Source organism: Rhineura floridana, chromosome 2 (assembly GCF_030035675.1).
Source record: "Rhineura floridana isolate rRhiFlo1 chromosome 2, rRhiFlo1.hap2, whole genome shotgun sequence".
In the NCBI taxonomy this organism is placed as follows: Eukaryota; Metazoa; Chordata; class Lepidosauria; order Squamata; family Rhineuridae; genus Rhineura; species Rhineura floridana.
Genome location: NC_084481.1, coordinates 114,376,553 through 114,396,742, shown reverse-complemented (window position 1 = coordinate 114,396,742; position 20,190 = coordinate 114,376,553). Strand labels below are relative to the sequence as shown.

The following is a 20,190-nucleotide window of genomic DNA, read 5'->3' as shown; positions in this document are numbered from 1 at the left end:
GGCTAGATAAGGGAAAGCCCAGAGTTCAGTGGTCGAGCACATGCTTTGCATGCAGAAGGTCTCAGGTTCAAACCCTCGTGAATCCAGGTAGGGCTTCCTGTCTGAAACCCTGGAGAGCCATTGCCAATCAGTACAGACAATACCTGAGCTAGACAGACTAACTGTCTGACTTGGTATGAGGCAGCTTCCTAAGTACCTATGCAAATAGATCAACGGTCTAATAAATTAAAAGATAGTTTTAGTTATTCAGAATGTCTGGCAAACGGCCAGAGCTCAGTAGTAGAGCACATGCTTTGCATACAGAAGATCCCAGGCTCAATTCTTGACACCTCAATTTAAAAAAAGAACCTCAACAAACAGAGGTGGCAAAGACTTGGTGTCTACTCTCTTCATGCTGCCATTCCCCTATCCAGGTTGCACCACACAGAATGCCAGAGGAGGAGGAGAAGAGAATGGTACATAGTGGCCATTGCTGCAGAATAACATCCTGTGCTCAGGTGTTACAGCCCTGCCATCTCACTCCCCTTTCTTATTGACTGTGAAGCAGAATCAAAGCCCTGCTACATCTATTGCGGAAGGGGAGCAGGAGAACCCCCACAACTCCTGCAGTCTTATTTACAGTGACAAAAAACGCTGCAGTGTTCAGGAGTAACAAGATGCTTCTTTAATCCTCAGACTTAAGCTGCAATCCTAAGCACGCTTATCTGGGAACAAGCCCTATTGAATTTAATAGGACTTACATCTGAGAAGACACAGGAGTGTGCTATAAAACGGTATCTAAACAAATTCACTGTACGTTTGCAGAGGTCTTCCTGCAGGCTTTAAATTGGGAGTTATTAGAAATCAATCTGCTAGGACACTGAAGGTTGTCGTACATGGAGTCAGATCATTGGTCTAAGCTCAGTATTACACCAAGTTTCCCCAACCTGGCATCCTCTGAACATTGCTGGACTGCAACTCCCATCATTCCTGACCAATGGTCATGGTGATTGGGGCTGATAGGAGTTGTAGTCCAACAACATCTGGAGCACACCAGGTTGGGGAAGAGTGGTCTACACTAACTGGCAATGGCTCTCTGGGGTTTTAGAGAGGAGTCTTTTCTAGCTCTGCCTGGAGATGCTAGGGATTGAAATGTACTGTTGAGTGCCTCCCCCAATCTCCGAGCGGTAAGATTTCGGGGGTCCCTGCACCTCTCCAGGGTTTGGTTTCCTTTGAGAAGAAGGTCAGCGGAGACTGTGGTGTCTTTATGAAATATGGTTTATTTATTTACACACATTCCAACCTGAGCTCAAGGATGGAGGGATTCAATGCATCAGCAGTCCAATATCCAGCTTTTCTATCTGGGTCGCAGGAGGCACCCCAAATGCCATGGTGCAGAGAGCTAGTCTCTCTCTGCCTTTCTGCCTGCAGTTACCAGCCTTTCTCTAGACACAACTCAAAACTACAAGCACAACTTCTGCTAGCTGCCAGGAGTGGGGGAGGAAACTCTCCAGAAGAGTTTCAATGACAAAAGGGTCTTCCTGGCCCATTCACCAGTTGCTGGGCAACCAATAATCCCATTATTTTACCTGGCCACTCTATTTGATTAACAAAGGAGATTCATCTGGCTGGCAGAACCAGCCCCCAGGCATAGGATTCCAAATCAGAGGCTGGAAAGGGGACCCACAGGAATCATCCATCCCAACCCCCATGCTCATAACAGTACTTTACTGCTATTACAGTAATTTTTTAAAAAAATCATCAAATAGAACATTAATCTTCTTCCATCATTCTCCACATACTTTGTGGAAGATCCTGCTATTCTCTGGTTCTGCCCAGCCACTTGGAAACTACCTTCTCTTGTTGATGTGGACATTCCAGAGATTCAGAGATATAATTGGCTTTTGTCAGGGGTCTCACTACCTCCTGCTATGTGTCTAGAGAATTCATAAATGAACACAGCATAAAGATATCAAGGTGCAAGCACACCAAAACTGACTCCATCTTGTTTCAAACTTTTTAAAACAAGTTCACAAACATGTAAGATATCACACACTTCAAAATACTACCAAGAAACATCAGACTGAGGAACAGCCGTCACATGGTTCTGGTGCTTACTTGGGAGAATTGTTTTGTAGCGATTCTTTCGGACCAAACCTGGAATATCATATTCCTTTGGATCAACAAAGTTCATTGGAATTTCCTGTAGAAAGATACACAATAGAAGCCATTAACAGATTCAAAGGGACAGGGGAAGCAAAATCCTGTTGTTTCTCTGAATGTGAAGTAGTGGGAGCAATGAAATTAACTCAAAGATGTGATGTGACATTTGTAGTCATTTTTTTAACCACCAAAATTTGATTGATGGAGTCCTTGGGAGTGGGGGGTGAGTTTGTGGCTCTCTTTTTGAAATTGTGAATATTAAAATGCTGCTGAAAGTGAGTTCACTAAATTACACACAATTAAGAATTCATTTTAGCGCTTAGGAGTAGTTAAGGGCTCTACTGTGTCTAAAGGCTTAGGCTCCAATCCTGCACAGAGTTAGGCTGCTTAAATACACTGAAGCCAAAGGGATGTAAACAGCTTAACTGTGCACAGGACTGAGGCCACAGCATTACCTGAGATATGGAAGCAGTAGGTGAGCTGCATCACAGAAAAGGTTCTTCCTGGGATGGTAGTATGACTTCTCATGAATATCACCACGTAATGTATTTATTATAGATATCTTAGTCTGTTGTTACAGCAGTACTTTGTATTTGCTGACTGCAAGTCTTGCCTGCATGTGCAGAACCCTTTGTTGCTATTGACCTGATTCGCATGCAACGCTATGTCAAACCATGGCTAAGCATGAATGAATGAGCCTTCTCCAAACAAATCACGAGTGGTAAGCTGACAACAAACCTTGGCTACAGCTTGTAGTGAGACAAACCACAAGCCTGGATTCAGACGTAACACTGAGGCGAAGCATGGCAGCAGCAAGGCTGGGAAGGAATGAAGTGGCTGCAGTTTCTGCTCTGCATACCTGCACACTGGCTTGTTCATGCTTAGTCATGGTTAGCCTGGTGTTATGTGCCAATGAAGCATTAACACACAGTCTGCCAAACTGCATTTTATTTTCTGTTGGTGTTACTCAAGACACTCAGCTTCCAGGGCTACAGGTCCCTACTTCATTCTTTTTAAATGGAAAAGCTAAAATACATTTCAGTACTATGAGGAGAGTGTTTTTGGCTCAAAAATCAACTCATTTGAAATGTGGTGTTGGAGAAGAGCTATGTGCATACCATGGACTGCGAAAAAGACAAATAATTGGGTGTTAGAACAAATTAAACCAGAACTATCACTAGAAGCTAAAAGGATGAAACTGAGGTTATCATACTTTGGACACATCATGAGAAGACATGATTCACTAGAAAAGACAATAATGCTTGGAAAAACAGAAGGGAGTAGAAAAAGAGGAAGGCCAAACAAGAGATGGATTGATTCCATAAAGGAAGCCACAGACCTGAACTTAGAAGATCTGAACAGGGTGGTTCACGACAGATGCTCTTGGAGGTCGCTGATTCATAGGGTTGCCATTAGTCATAATCGACTTGAAGGCACATAACAACAAAGGTTGGAAGAGACTGACCCATGCAGAAGACAGACTTAAAAGCAGCCTTGATTAATAAAAGGCACATGTAGACTGCATGTGTGGTAGGGCAGAGTGGCTGCAACTGCTATCGAGCTCACAATCCCAAATCACCTCCAGCTATTCTGCATCAACTTGCCTATTGCATACTGGGTGTATCTGATGAGGGGTGCCTAAGTGTGTACAGTCCACTGTGTTTAGACACTGTAGAAAGATATCTGTTCCCTTCTACTAATTTTGACAGCTAATGATTGCATGTTATTGCAAGACAAGCCTGGAATTTGTGGTACATGCAATCCCACTGCTCCACTACGAGCAGAATCTGCATTTATGGGAGAATAGCCTTTAGCAGTGAAGCTGATTATCCATTGATAATCACGTTTGTTTGTGTGAAAAACTACAATACAACTACAATGAAGTTAAAATACAGTTTGTTGCTTGTCATCTAGTATTCTTCATAGAAAGTAATTAAGAGTATCATCAGCCAAGTGCAATGCATACTTAAAAGAGATCAGATTATCCAGAAATCATCCCCTGCACTCCCCTCCTTCTAGCCTCCAAACTACTTTTTCATCATCTCAGAACTTGTTAAAAGACCCCAGAAATCTACTCCCGAGAAAAATAATGGCGACATTTAGGTTGCAGCATCCTCTGGGCTTCTTGTCGTTTCATATCTGTGAAGAATGGACCTGTGAAGTTAAAAGGATCAGGAAATACCTTCTGCATGAAAAGACCCTTGCAAGCCACTGCCAGCCAGAGTAGAAAATACTGCACTAGATGGACAAATAGTACAACCCTCATTAATCACAAGCAGAAACATTTGGCTTTGCACACCGTCACAAGTATTTTTATTGTTTGTGTTTGCATGTATAACTGGCAGGATTTGCTCATTTTAAAGAAGTCAGGAAAGCCAATTATCATGAGCAGGAAGCTACTACTGGTAATGCTTTGCATTTGTGCATATTGGGAGATGTTCTAAACAGAGACTCTGGATGTGACCAAGAAAGAAAACAACATTTTAAGCCAGGGGAAGCTAACATGGTGCCCTCCAGTTGTTGGAGACTACAACTCCCATAATCCTCAACCATTTACCATGCAAGATGTGTTTGATGGGAGTTGTAGACCAAAACAACTAGAGGGCAACACGTGGGCTACCCCTACTATAAACTCTTGTCAAAAGACTCATAAAGGTAAAGGTGTCCCCGCACTTGTAGTGCGAGTCATTTCCGACTCTTAGGGTGACGTCTTGCGACATTTACTAGGCAGACCATATATATGGGGTGGGATTGCCAGTTCCGTCCCCGGCCTTTCTTTACCCCCCAGCATATGCCGGGTACTCATTTTACCGACCACGGAGGATCTCTCAAAAGACTCATAAAATGACAGAATGTCAAAATACTCACAAAAAACTCTGTCTGGAGCCCAAAAGAATCTAATGCTTTCTGATGCAGCTCCTCCTCAGTGAGAACGTTTGATGCTGCCTGGAGATATTCTCGAGCTGACTGTTCCCTTGGAGACATGATGTAGCCAAACCCTTGCTCAGAACAGCCTGGAGTGCACATGTCCAGTGTGAGTGAAACATTTGATCCCCTCCTGCACAAGACAGCGAGATATACAGGCATTTCTTGATGACTGTGAAAGAAGTAAGCACTCAGTACCTCCTTTTTTGTTTACTTTGAACACCACAAGCCCTCTAGCTTCCCGAAGCCCAGTTTATCTAAAATTTATGTAAAATCGAAAGTTTAACAGAAGTCATATATTATTTTATTCTCCTGACTGGAGAATGCTGAAATAATCTATAGTTCAGTTAACTGTGCCAACAAAATGCCTTCACAAAAATGACAATGCCAAAAAAATAGAAAAGAAAAAAAGCTTAAAAAGAACAACATGATTTACTCATTGGTTTCAGCCTTAGCATAACAATATTGGTGATGTCCTTTGCTTATCAACATAACCATCAAACATCTCTCTCAGAGCACCACATTCCTATTCTTCAAAGCAGCCCCATTAGGCTAATTCTCAAAGTAAAAACCGTATGTGATTATAATCACTGATCTCCCATTTAAATGTCTCGATGGGCCCTAAGCAGAAACCTCAGCATATAAACTTGATGCATGACAAATTGATCACTATCATTCAAGAGTTATTTTTGTTCATCAGTTTTCTAAAATTTAACGTTTTCAAAATATTAATACATATAACCTTCTTCCTAATAGGGAGGGCATGAAAACATCTGGAGGACATCATGTTGGCTGTTCCTGCCTGAGATGATCCATAGATATCTATAACAGCAAATGCAAAAGAACTGGGCTTAATAGTTAACTATTAAGCCCAGTTCTTTTGCTTTGAATGAAAATAAATTCAGCCACTTACTGTAATCAGGTTCTTATTGGGTTGATTCACTCAGAACACCTGAACATTCACCTTCCTGTACCCAAGCTCTTTGTATTTCTTTAAATTCAACCCTACCTCTCTTGAAGTCCCACAGATTTAACTGTTAGGGTTGCTGGATCCATCTCTGCTTTCATATCCATCACACAGTCAAAAACTGGTGTCTCTGGCACTGGGTCCAGATAAAGGAAGTCATCTTCATTTTTGTCCTCTGTCCACTCAGAATAAGTGAATGAAGGTTGGCGGCTCACAGACTGTCTCCTGTCCTCTTGGAAGGGAAATGGGGGATCTGGAGGTGTCTTCAACAGATACCAAACCTATGGGAAAATATACAGCATCTAAAGCTTTCTAGAAATAAAGCCAAAGACTGCTATGCATTTTCAGTTGTCAATGGAATCATTATATCTCTGCATAATATAACTGCACTAAAGCAAACAGGAAAATGCTATACAATCAACTCTTGTGAGTGTCACAAGAGGGCTGTCCACTATATTTTTGCATTGAGGCAAAGGGCTTTATGAAACCTACTGGGCATTGCCACGGACTACAGTGGAGCCATTCCATGCTTGGAAAATTTGGGTTCATGCCAAATGTAAAATAACTTGCTCCTTTGTATAATGATCAATCATTACTGAGTGTACAAAAATCACATGTAAGCCTAGGCCACAGGCTGTGTCTACTCTTGAATCCTGGGAATAGACAATCCCACCCCCAAAGAATTGAAGATTGTTTGCAACAGCAGTCACTGTCTCCTCATACTCTGCATACTTATCCCAATTTTACATTTGATAAGCAGATTTTTATGTTGTTTCAAAATCCTGCTTCCTCCAGAGATGAGGAGGAAGGCAAACGGAGTGTGTGCATGCACCTCACAAAGCAATGCTACAGTCAAACAATTTTTAACTCTATTGTGATGTATTGTCTGTCTTCAGTCAAAGACAGTCTTCATCAGGAACTCAGTTCAATTTAATAACACAGGTCTCATAAGAACATAAGAAAAGCCTGCTAGATCAGGCCAGTGGCCCATCTAGTCCAGCATCCTATTCTTACAGTGGCCAACCAGATGCCTATGGGAAGCCTGAAAGCAGGACCTAAGCACAAGAGCACTCCCCCACACACACAGTTTCCAGCAACTGGTCTCTTGCAAATATAGGAGAGTTCTTTCATTGTTCCCAATCATTCAAACAGTCTTAAAAAGACTGTTTACAGCTCAGGAGCCTGAGTAGATCAACATCATTACCCAGAATTAAAGCTAAATTTGGAGTAGGGAACTAGGTATGCAGAAAGGCCTGCTGCACACTTGAGAATTGCAAACATGCCTACAAGACATGTTTAAGAGTGAAGGAACCCTGCAACAGCTCTTTTCACTGACTGGAGGAGGAAGGAGCATGACCCAAGTCCTAAACTTCTAAAAAGGGTATTGAACAACAAAAGAAATTTGAGGAACCCCCTTTTTTTGAGAATCCAGTGAACTTTTGATTGCAAAATCTGAAATGTAACGGTACTGCTCTATTCGTAGTGTAAGACCTTATTTAAAATACATATTATCAGGCACCAGGCATGAGTGGGCCCTTGGGCACCAAACTACACTGGGCCCTTGGCACAGGGTCACAATACTTCCAGACAACACCCCCTGATGCAGCTGGCGTGGATGCCAGTCTGCCCCACCCACCTCCCACATTGCTGCCCCAGTGCGTTAGCGCACTGTGTGCACTTGCCTGCGATCACCCAAGATCCATCACCCCTGCTGCCACCTTGGATGATGGCAAGGGTGCATACAGAGCGTGCTGAGTCAGTGAATGGGAGGTGGGGCAGCTGGACCTATTTAAGCCCATGCTGGCTGCATCTGGGTGTGTGTGTGTGTGTGTGTGTGTGTGTGTATCAAATAAGCTGCTAAATGCACAAACCAACTAAATTTAATACCCTGTGGTCTGTTTTTATTCAGTGTAGAACATCCACAATTTAACAGTTTGCTCAAAGGGTCCACTGTTTAAAACAGTATGCTACCTCTGATCTGACACAGTGCCAGGACTTCAATCTCACACTGTCCTCTAAGGGGGTATCCAAACCAACAATTTTTTTTTTTTAAATACGTGATCTGTTAAAGATAATTACACACATTCTTTTCCATTCATATAGCACTCCATGCTCTGTTAATAGTAAAACTATACTTTCTTTTCTTTATTTACGTAAAACTCATTTTTCATTAAACATATACATGCTCTTGCATGCTAGGTCTGAGAGGAGTCTCAATTGCCCCTTTTCCTGGTCACTATCTTTGCTTTCATCATCACAGCTTTTATTCTCCTTTCTCACTTGTGAATTTGTGTTAGTGCACTTGTGCCTCCATTTACCTAGACACCTTGTTAATTCTGACCTGATTTCTTCTGGCAGAAGTCAAAACTGGACAGTTTCACATAATATGTAAAAAAACTCTAGTTGATATTGAGGTACAACACAATTGTAAAGAGAAATTAAATGTGAAAGGAGTGTTACTGGAGTGTTAACTCTGCATGCAACCCAAGATGCTATCTTTTCTACAAATATGTATCAGCTGTATGCTATGGCTTTTGCCAAAGAACAATGGGAACCTGTAATTCAGTGTGGTACTAGGGATTCTATTAGTGATCTCTCCTTTCACTGAATTATAAATCCAAGAGTTCTCTAGGAGGAGGAGATCACTTTTAAACCGATTTAAGTGTGTAGTTCTCATGATTCCTTCTGACTACTCTGATTTAGACCAGGAATGGCAGGCATTAGAGGAAGAGGATGATGAATGGGAGGGAGAGGGGGATGAGCAGGATCTAGCTGAAGGAGCAGCCCCCCTGCATCCAGACATGCCTGGCTCTGCTATTGAAACAGGAGTCCCAGAGACTTATTTTCCTCTGCCTGTAGAGGACAGGGGACTGTTGGAGACCATGGAAGCTGCTTCCTCACTGGGGAATAGGGAGGGCTCTGGTGTGTGGTCTGATGGGACAGAGTGGGAAGATCCAGAAGTGGAGATGGGTCTGGCATTGTCTCCCAGGGAGAGGGGGCATATCAAGAGAAAAGAGATGCAGCACTTGCCTTCACAGGCAGGGGCAGGGATTTTTGTGTGTAGCTGGATAGCTCTGCCTCTGTTTAAAAGCCCAGTGGGCAGGTGGGGAAATTTGCTGGAGCAACTTTGCAGCTGCCATGAAGCCCTGACATTCTTGTTACTGACCTTGGCCTTGTGAACCTTGGCCCTTTGCTCCTAGATGGGGCTTATTCCTGCTAACCCTTCGCCTTGTAAGAGTTTCTGGAATGTATCTGGTTCTTTCCATGCTGCTGAGTTTGTATCATTAATCTGCTCTAACAAAGTATCCCTTACGTATCAGTAAGTGCACCCGCTGTTGTGTTTTGGGCAGGAACCTAGACAGTAGCGAAAACATATCCTAACCTAAGGTGGGAATTTGCCTAGCTTGATGCTAAATGATGCAAGAACCACTGGGACAATAAATACCGTTACAGCATCACTTCAATCTCAGGGTTTTTTTAAAACAGGAAGTCTGTTGAGCCTCAGCTCTCTCAGAAGGGACAGGAAGGGGGGAGGCATGAGTTTCAGGCGCCTCCGCTGCCAGAAGACACGGCAGACCTGGGGGGGGGGAAGCGAGCCTGAATTGGAGCCAGTTCCCACGGATGGTGCGATCTCCGAGGAGGAGAGTGCGCCACCCCCAGTTGCTGCTGAGGACCTGTTGGGGGAAGCGCCAGCAAAAGTGCCAACTCCTCCCTTATCAAACAGTTCCCAGGATGCCACCAGCATGATGCAGCCCCCTGACCTCGAGTCCGTTACTCAGGAGCAGGTGTCTTCCGATGAGCCGTTAGAGACACGCCCCCCGTCACCTCGCTCCCGCCGCTGCGAGAAACAGACAGGGCAGAGACAGGACTTGCAAAGGAGTCAGAGATTACGATCGAAAACATTCCCTACTTAAGCTTGCCGCTTACAGTGGGGGGCTGCTGTGTCAACTTCCTTCATACGCAGCAGAGCATGTCTAGAGTGTAGTTAGGGATTTTAGTGAGTTAGTGCAGGTTTTTCTATGAAGCGCAATGCCTTTGATGTATCCATTACTTTAATAAAACGAGATTTAATTTCACCCGCGTCTCAGCCTTGTAGTTCCGGCTCTGGATGGGACAGTTTGACACAGCCACCATCCCTACTCGAATCTGTTCCCATGGTGGATGACATGGACCTGGACGGAGCAAGAGGGGGAATACCCATAACCATGGAAACCTTGTATACCGAGATCCAGAACCTCCGAGCGACTACGCAAGCCCTGCAAACCGAGAACCAGAACTTCAGAACCGCAACACAAGCCTTGCAAGCAGATAACCAGAATCTCCGAGCCTTGATTGCCCAAGTTCAGGTTGCGCCGCCAGAGGCAGTGGCAGCCCCTGTCAAATCTCCAGTGGGGCTCCCTGTTTGATACGGGGGCCAGAGTGAACAGTTTGCGAAGTTTCTAGCCTAATGTGAGTTGTACATTCAAGTGCGCAGAGCTGAGTTCCCGACCGATGATGTGAAGGTGGCGTTCATCATCAGTTTAATGGAAGGTCATGCGGCCAAATGGGCTACCCTGTATCTGATTCGCAACAACCAGATACTGCAACAGTTTGATGCCTTTAAGAACATGATGGGGGAGATGTTCCAAGACCCCCAGAGGAAGGAGACGGTAGCCCGCCAGCTAGGAACCCTGAGACAGGAAAAGGGGTCCGTGGGAGTGTACACCAATGCTTTTTGCATCTTGTTGCAAGAAACAGCGTACAACGACCCCGCTTTGATGTACTTTTATAGAAATGGACTGAGTTCAGAAGTTTTGGATGAACTGGAGTGCTCCACACACCCCATCACCCTGAGGGGCTTGATTCAACTGAGCCTGCAGATAGACAGCCATCTGGAAGGGAGGAAGTTGGAACGGCGGATGGAAACTTCCCGGACCCAGGTTGCTGCTCCACTGCCCCGCGCGCATCCTGTACCCAACCTGGGCGTCCCTACTCTCTCAGGAGAGAAACCCATGCAGATTGGGGGGGGCTGGACCGCGGTTGATGGAGGAGGAGAGGAAAAGGCGCCGGAGGGAAGGCTTGTGCCTGTACTGCGGGAAGCTTGTACTGTGCAGCCAAGACTGGGAGACCCCAGCTGCCAGAAAACTTCACATCCCAGCTCTTGTAGAGGCTAGAGAGTTGGGGGGTGCCACAGACACTGAGCCTCCGCCATGACCCCTTCCGTCCCAAGGTGCCCACCTGTTACCCATTCGCATCACCCTACCCTCGGGCGAGAGTTTCTCAGCCAAGGCTATGATTGACTACGGAGCATCTTCTTGTTTCACGGACTGAGAATTGGCACAACACCACGCTATCCCCACACAAGAACTGAGTCAGCTGTTGGCAGTGGAAACTATAGATGGCCGGCCTCTGAAGTCCGGAGGAGTAACCCGAGTGACTGAGGCTTTGGAAGTGATGGTCCCTGGACATCGGGAAGACCTGTCGTTCTATGTGGCGTCCTTGCCTCGCTTTCCGGTGGTGCTAGGCATGCCTTGGTTGGTCCGGCACAACCCCACAATCTTTTGGGATGAAGCTGTGGTGGTTTTTACCTCCAAGTACTGTCATCCACACTGCCAGCCTGAGGAGAAGCTGGAGGTGTTGGCAGGGGTGCCTTCTCCAAGGGAGATAACTTTGCCCACCAAGTATGGGGGCTTTCAGGACATATTCGACAAAAAGGAAGTGGAACAACTCCCTCCTCACCAGCCCTATGATTGTGCCATTGATTTGATGCCTGGGGCACGCATCCCCGCTGGGCGGATCTACTCTCTATCCAAACCAGAGTTGGCAGCGCTAAGGGAGTTTCTGGACACCAACTTGAAGAAAGGCTTCATTCGCCCTTCGCAGTCCCCAGCCGGCACACCCCTGCTGTTAGTTAAAAAAAGGGGGGGGAGCTCCGTCTGTGTAATGATTATAGAGCCCTCAAGCAGATCACTATCCGCAACAGTTACCCCATTGCTGCTCATCAGGGAAATGCTAGAGCAGCTGCGTTCCGCCAAAATTTACATGAAACTGGACTTGAGAGGAGCTTATAACTTGGTGCGGATCAAGGAGGGGGATGAGTGGAAGACTGCGTTCAAGACCCGTTACGGTCAGTATGAGTATCTAGTCATGCCATTTGGATTGTCGGGGGCCCCTGGAGTCTTCCAGAATTGCATGAATGACATCTTCAGGGACTTTGTGGACCGCTTTATGATCGTGTACCTGGATGATATCTTGATTTACTTGGATACCCCAGAAGAACACGACGCACATGTGTGTGTAGTGCTGCAGAAGTTATGGGAACACCGTGTTTATGTTAAGCTGGAAAAGTGTGGGTTTGACCTAACCACTTTGGACTTTCTGGGGTATCGGGTCTCTCCGGCAGGAGTAGAAATGGACCCAGAGAAGGTCCGTTGCGTTCTCACGTGGCAGCCCCCCAAGACCAAGAAGGATTTGCAGTGCTTCTTGGGGTTTGCCAATTATTACCATCAGTTCATAACCAATTACTCCAAGCAGACTGCGCTGCTCACGGACTGCCTGAAGGGCTCAGGACCTTTCCAAAGGACAGAAGCTGCCCAGGAGGCCTTCGAGAACCTGAAGCGAAGGTTTGCTACCGAACCCATTCTACAACATGCAGATCCAGCACTCCCTTTTGTGGTAGAGACAGATGCATCAGACGTAGCTATCGGAGGCGTCCTTTTGCAACCTGCCCAGAAAGGGGGGGGGACTGAAACCTTGTGCCTACTTTTCCAGAAAGTTAACCGACTCTGAACAAAACTACACCATATGGGAAAAGGAGCTGTTGGCCATTAGAGGTGCCTTTGAAGCCTGGAGACACCATCTGGAAGGGGCGCAGCATGAAATTGAGGTGCGCACGGACCATTGTAATCTAGAGAGTCTACACACCGCCCACAAACTCAATCAACGGCAAGTGTGCTGGGCTCAGTTCTTTGCACAGTTCCATTTCAAAATCCATTATATATCCCAAGCACAGAATAAGAGGGCTGACGCCTTGTCCAGGAAACCGGAGTATCTGGGGGATCCCACCCCAAGACTGTTACAGTACATTATTCCCTCCGAGAGGGGAGTGGTTGGGGCCTGCCAAGACTCCTGGGAGGCTGAAGTGCGTGTGGCGCAAAAACAGGACCACTTCGCACAGGGGCAGCGGGTCAGAGTGGGCGCGCAGCCCGAAACAGATCAGAAGGACTTTACATGGAAGGATGACATACTGCACCATCAAGAGGCTATTTATGTGCCCCCAGGTGAACTGAGAGCCAGAGTGCTATGTCAGTGTCATGACACCCCCACGGCAGGCCACTTCGGGGTCTTTAAGACCATTCAAGCTGTCACCCAGGAGTTCTGGTGGCCCAAGGTGAAGAAGGACGTAGAGCATTACGTCCGCTCCTGTCCCACTTGCATGAGGGCCAAACATGCCACTGGGAAGCCGTTGGGGCTGTTGGAACCCCTTCCTACCCCACCAGGACCCTGACGGATGATTACTATGGATGTTTTTACAGATCTTCCCCCTTCTCAGGGGAAAACCACAATTTTGGTGGTAGTTGATGCCTTCTCGAAAATGGCTCACTTCATTCCATGCACTGGGCTCCCAAACACTCAAGACACCGCCAAGTTGTACGTTCAAAACATGTACCAGCTGCACGGACTGCCAGACAGCTTGGTTTCCGACCGGGGAACACAATTTACCGCGTGTTTTTGGCAAGCATTGTGGAAGTTACTGCAAAGTGAATTAAGACTGTCATCCGCTCACCATCCTCAAACGGATGGGCAGACCGAGAGGGTGAATGCAATTTTGGAACAATATTTATGTTGTTACGTGGGTTACCAGCAGGACAATTGGATGTCCTACCTGCCTTTAGCAGAATTTGCCTATAATAATGCTGTGCATTTGCACATGCAACAGAGTCCTTTCTTCACCAACTTTGGCTACCACCCCAGAGCATTCCCTGCCCCAAAGGATAACCTCTCCATCCCAGCCGCCGAGGATTTCCTGCAAGAACTTCATGCTATGCAACAGCTACTCCAGGAACAACTGGAACGAGCCAAGGCGGATTACAAACACACAGCCGACCAGCATCGGCAACGGGGAGCCCTCATTCAAGCGGGAGACAACATGTGGGTGTCTACACGTTATTTACCTATGCCTGGCCGGTGTTGTAAGTTGCAGGATCAGCATGTAGGGCCCTTCGAGGTGGTGGCGCAGATTAACCCCATGGCTTACATATTAAAATTGCCTTCCACTTTCAAGATGCACCCGGTCTTTCACCAGGCATTACTGACGGACGCCCCTCCGGATCCTCACCGCCTGCGGGTCGAGCCCGCTCCACTGCTGTTGGTAGATGGGGAGGAGGAATATGAGGTAGAACAGATATTGGATTCGAGAAAACATCGTGGGCACCTTCAGTACTTGATTCATTGGAAGGGTTACGATCCATCAGAACATTTGTGGGAAACAGAGGAGAACGTGCATGCCCCGACTTCGGTGAAAGAATTCCATGAGGTTTACCCAGCAAAACCAAGACATCGGGAGTGGGAAGTGTTAATGCATGGAGGGGGGATGATGTTGAGCCTCAGCTCTCCCAGAAGGGACAGGAAGGGGGGAGGCATGAGTTTCAGAAGACATGGAAGACTTGGGAGTTGTTGAGTCTGAGCGAGACCTTGGGCGGGGAAGCGAGCCTGAATAACAGCCAGTTCCCACGGATGGCGCAATCTCCGAGGAGCGCGCGCCACCCCCAGTTGCTGCTGAGGACCTGTTGGGGGAAGCGCCAGCAAAAGTGCCAACTCCTCCCTTATCAAACAGTTCCCAGGATGCCACCAGCATGATGCAGCCCCCTGACCTCGAGTCCGTTACTCAGGAGCAGGTGTCTTCCGATGAGCCGTTAGAGACACGCCCCCCGTCACCTCGCTCCCGCCGCTGCGAGAAACAGACAGGGCAGAGACAGGACTTGCAAAGGAGTCAGAGATTACGATCGAAAACATTCCCTACTTAAGCTTGCCGCTTAGGGTCACAATACTTCCAGACAACACCCCCTGATGCAGCTGGCGTGGATGCCAGTCTGCCCCACCCACCTCCCACATTGCTGCCCCAGTGCGTTAGCGCACTGTGTGCACTTGCCTGCGATCACCCAAGATCCATCACCCCTGCTGCCACCTTGGATGATGGCAAGGGTGCATACAGAGCGTGCTGAGTCAGTGAATGGGAGGTGGGGCAGCTGGACCTATTTAAGCCCATGCTGGCTGCATCTGGGTGTGTGTGTGTGTGTGTGTGTATCAAATAAGCTGCTAAATGCACAAACCAACTAAATTTAATACCCTGTGGTCTGTTTTTATTCAGTGTAGAACATCCACAATTTAACAGTTTGCTCAAAGGGTCCACTGTTTAAAACAGTATGCTACCTCTGATCTGACACAGTGCCAGGACTTCAATCTCACACTGTCCTCTAAGGGGGTATCCAAACCAACAATTTTTTTTTTTTAAATACGTGATCTGTTAAAGATAATTACACACATTCTTTTCCATTCATATAGCACTCCATGCTCTGTTAATAGTAAAACTATACTTTCTTTTCTTTATTTACGTAAAACTCATTTTTCATTAAACATATACATGCTCTTGCATGCTAGGTCTGAGAGGAGTCTCAATTGCCCCTTTTCCTGGTCACTATCTTTGCTTTCATCATCACAGCTTTTATTCTCCTTTCTCACTTGTGAATTTGTGTTAGTGCACTTGTGCCTCCATTTACCTAGACACCTTGTTAATTCTGACCTGATTTCTTCTGGCAGAAGTCAAAACTGGACAGTTTCACATAATATGTAAAAAAACTCTAGTTGATATTGAGGTACAACACAATTGTAAAGAGAAATTAAATGTGAAAGGAGTGTTACTGGAGTGTTAACTCTGCATGCAACCCAAGATGCTATCTTTTCTACAAATATGTATCAGCTGTATGCTATGGCTTTTGCCAAAGAACAATGGGAACCTGTAATTCAGTGTGGTACTAGGGATTCTATTAGTGATCTCTCCTTTCACTGAATTATAAATCCAAGAGTTCTCTAGGAGGAGGAGATCACTTTTAAACCGATTTAAGTGTGTAGTTCTCATGATTCCTTCTGACTACTCTGATTTAGACCAGGAATGGCAGGCATTAGAGGAAGAGGATGATGAATGGGAGGGAGAGGGGGATGAGCAGGATCTAGCTGAAGGAGCAGCCCCCCTGCATCCAGACATGCCTGGCTCTGCTATTGAAACAGGAGTCCCAGAGACTTATTTTCCTCTGCCTGTAGAGGACAGGGGATTGTTGGAGACCATGGAAGCTGCTTCCTCACTGGGGAATAGGGAGGGCTCTGGTGTGTGGTCTGATGGGACAGAGTGGGAAGATCCAGAAGTGGAGATGGGTCTGGCATTGTCTCCCAGGGAGAGGGGGCATATCAAGAGAAAAGAGATGCAGCACTTGCCTTCACAGGCAGGGGCAGGGATTTTTGTGTGTAGCTGGATAGCTCTGCCTCTGTTTAAAAGCCCAGTGGGCAGGTGGGGAAATTTGCTGGAGCAACTTTGCAGCTGCCATGAAGCCCTGACATTCTTGTTACTGACCTTGGCCTTGTGAACCTTGGCCCTTTGCTCCTAGATGGGGCTTATTCCTGCTAACCCTTCGCCTTGTAAGAGTTTCTGGAATGTATCTGGTTCTTTCCATGCTGCTGAGTTTGTATCATTAATCTGCTCTAACAAAGTATCCCTTACGTATCAGTAAGTGCACCCGCTGTTGTGTTTTGGGCAGGAACCTAGACAGTAGCGAAAACATATCCTAACCTAAGGTGGGAATTTGCCTAGCTTGATGCTAAATGATGCAAGAACCACTGGGACAATAAATACCGTTACAGCATCACTTCAATCACAGGGTTTTTTTAAAACAGGAAGTCTGTTGAGCCTCAGCTCTCTCAGAAGGGACAGGAAGGGGGGAGGCATGAGTTTCAGGCGCCTCCGCTGCCAGAAGACACGGCAGACCTGGGGGGGGGGGGGAAGCGAGCCTGAATTGGAGCCAGTTCCCACGGATGGTGCGATCTCCGAGGAGGAGAGTGCGCCACCCCCAGTTGCTGCTGAGGACCTGTTGGGGGAAGCGCCAGCAAAAGTGCCAACTCCTCCCTTATCAAACAGTTCCCAGGATGCCACCAGCATGATGCAGCCCCCTGACCTCGAGTCCGTTACTCAGGAGCAGGTGTCTTCCGATGAGCCGTTAGAGACACGCCCCCCGTCACCTCGCTCCCGCCGCTGCGAGAAACAGACAGGGCAGAGACAGGACTTGCAAAGGAGTCAGAGATTACGATCGAAAACATTCCCTACTTAAGCTTGCCGCTTACAGTGGGGGGCTGCTGTGTCAACTTCCTTCATACGCAGCAGAGCATGTCTAGAGTGTAGTTAGGGATTTTAGTGAGTTAGTGCAGGTTTTTCTATGAAGCGCAATGCCTTTGATGTATCCATTACTTTAATAAAATGAGATTTAATTGCACCCGTGTCTCAGCCTCGTAGTTCCGGCTCTGGACGGGACAAAGTCTAAGAACTACTTAAGCCTTGTGGATCTGCATGGCACTGGTATATCCAGTTGATCACTGTTCTCTGCAGGTGAGGGCTCCTGCAGATAAAATCTCATCAGGAGGTCTGTTCCACACAACATAGGAAGTTGACTTTTAGTGTGGCACCAATACTGTAAGGTCGGAATATGGAGAAACTGACTGGTTCCCCATCGGAAAGGGTGTGAGACAGGGGTGTATTTTATCACCCTAATTGTTTAATCTATATGCAGAACATATCATACGGAAAGCAGGATTGGGCCAACATGAAGGAGGTGTGAAAATTGGAGGGAGAAATATCAATAATTTAAGATATGCAGACAATACCATACTACTAGCAAAAACCAGTAATGATTTGGAACGAATGCTGATAAAAGTTAAAGAGGAAAGCACAAAAGCAGGACTACAGCTGAACGTCAAAAAGACTAAAGTAATGACAACAGAAGATTTATGTAACTTTACAGTTGACAATGAGGACATTGAACTTGTCAAGGATTATCAATACCTTGGCACAGTCATTAACCCAAATGGAGACAATAGTCAAGAAATCAGAAGAAGGCTAGGACTGGGGAGGGCAGCTGTGAGAGAACTAGAAAAGGTCCTCAGATGCAAAGATGTATCACTGAACACTAAAGTCAGGATCATTCAGACCATGGTATTTCCGATCTCTATGTATGGATGTGAAAGTTGGACAGTGAAAAAAGCTGATCAGAGAAAAATCAACGCATTTGAAATGTGGTGTTGGAGAAGAGCTTTGCGGATATCATGGACTGCAAAAAAGACAAATAATTGGGTGTTAGAACAAATTAAACCAGAACTATCACTAGAAGCTAAAATGATGAAACTGAGGTATCGTACTTTGGACACATAATGAGAAGACATGATTCATTAGAAAAGATAATAATGCTGGGAAAAACAGAAGGGAGTAGAAAAAGAGGAAGGCCAAACAGGAGATGGATTAATTCCATAAAGGAAGCCACAGACCTGAACTTACAAGATCTGAACAGGGTGGTTCATGACAGATGCTCTTGGAAGTCGCTGATTCATAGGGTTGCCATAAGTCACAGTCGACTTGGAGGCACATAACAACAAAACCCCTTAAATATTAGACAGGTGCCATCCCTGTGGTCTTTTCTGCACCTATTGAAAATCTTCCTCTTTCAGCAAGCCTAAGGGACCATACCCCAGTCTGCATCTGAATTAGAATTGTTTTTAGTCTTTTTAAAAAAGATATTTTTAAGATGTGATGTTTTTAAGATGTTTTAAAGATCCCTTTAGTAATTTTGTTTGCTGCCCTAGGCTCCTTCTGGGAGGAAGGGCAGGATATAACAACAACAACAACAACAACAAAACTAGCACTTGCTGTAACAAGCATTTAAAACATGAAGGGGACATTTGGGTCTCCAAATACAGAGTGGACCTACACTAGGGAGTTGAGGCAAATCATTAGTCCTGGAGTGTTTCCAGAGCATGTCTCTTTCATGCAGTTGGGTGCCCTACTTCCTAAACACTGGTTTACACATCCGCATTGAACTTTTTCTGTCCAAGTTGTAAGACTTTTTGACAAGTTCAATAAAATATAATGCCTTACATATTTTGTCTCTCACAAGACGCCAGAGAGTAACAGAATTGTTGATATTTGATACATAACTTAAATTAACAAATGTGACATATTAAGATTACAGCAATACAAGTGGGGACCCTTTGTTTTTTGGGTGGTATATCCTTAGCCCTTAACACATTGTGCTTCTGTTCAGAGCTCCATCCTGTCTTGAAGAAATTTTGGGATTTAACCAGGGGAGTGGGAACCATTTCATGACAAAGGTCTCCTGGAAAGCGCTAAATAATTCAAAGTTGGGGCTGCCTGTCAAATGCGTTATCGTTATACAGTAGGTCAGGAAAAGAGGAAAATTTACATTTCAAAAAAAGAGCTGAGGGGAAAGGTTTTTTTTTTTAAAAGAAAAAAATGTCATACATATATGTGATTGACCCAAACCCACCCCTTTCGAGGATACCATAATGTTTGGAGCTCAGGAAGGCAAATTCCCTCCTGCATATTTCCTGTCTCTCACCTTGTCCTCTCTCAATTGTCATCAACAACCCATAAACAAAGGATAGAGCTATGTTGCCCCACTCCTTGTTTTGTTTGTTTAAAAAATATTTTTCTTTCAAATATGACCTAATATGCTGAGTACCCAGGGAGCCCACAATAATGCCAAAGCTGGATTCTTATTCATTCACTGATGGTGATCTCAGATTTTGAGAACTTTAATAATCTACCCCAGTAGCTTTTGCCAGTTGGGCATTTTGATAACCTGGCTGACCAAGGGAATGTATGCAACACAAATGACTGTACAAGAATGTGTTAACATTATGGCATACCTATAATCACCTCTACTATTTTGTTTCTTTGTTACTGTTCTTAATTAAATCTGAGAGCAAAAAACACAGGCTGGAGAAACTGCAGAAAGTCAGGAGAACCAATCAACAAGAATATCACACAGCGCTTATTCTGATTTGGCTTGTTTTAAGCTTGGAATGGCTCATTGTAAGAGTTCCCATGATTTTATATAGTT

At 45.6% G+C, this 20,190-nt stretch overlaps 1 protein-coding gene across 10 annotated transcripts in view; it reads right to left on the bottom strand.

The window, feature by feature from the left end:
* PTPN5 (protein tyrosine phosphatase non-receptor type 5) overlaps window positions 1-20,190 on the bottom strand; it is a 103,516-nt gene that overhangs the window by 42,321 nt on the left and 41,005 nt on the right. For 9 of the 10 annotated variants that reach the window (XM_061610190.1, XM_061610186.1, XM_061610191.1 and 6 more), the window contains 3 exons: window positions 6,077-6,315; window positions 5,011-5,239; window positions 2,098-2,182 (listed from right to left, as the gene is read on the bottom strand). In XM_061610190.1, the coding sequence (XP_061466174.1) occupies window positions 2,098-2,182; window positions 5,011-5,239; window positions 6,077-6,315 (553 nt within the window). The remainder of the gene's footprint in view (window positions 1-2,097; window positions 2,183-5,010; window positions 5,240-6,076; window positions 6,316-20,190) is intronic. The other variant, XM_061610187.1, reaches the window with a different exon arrangement.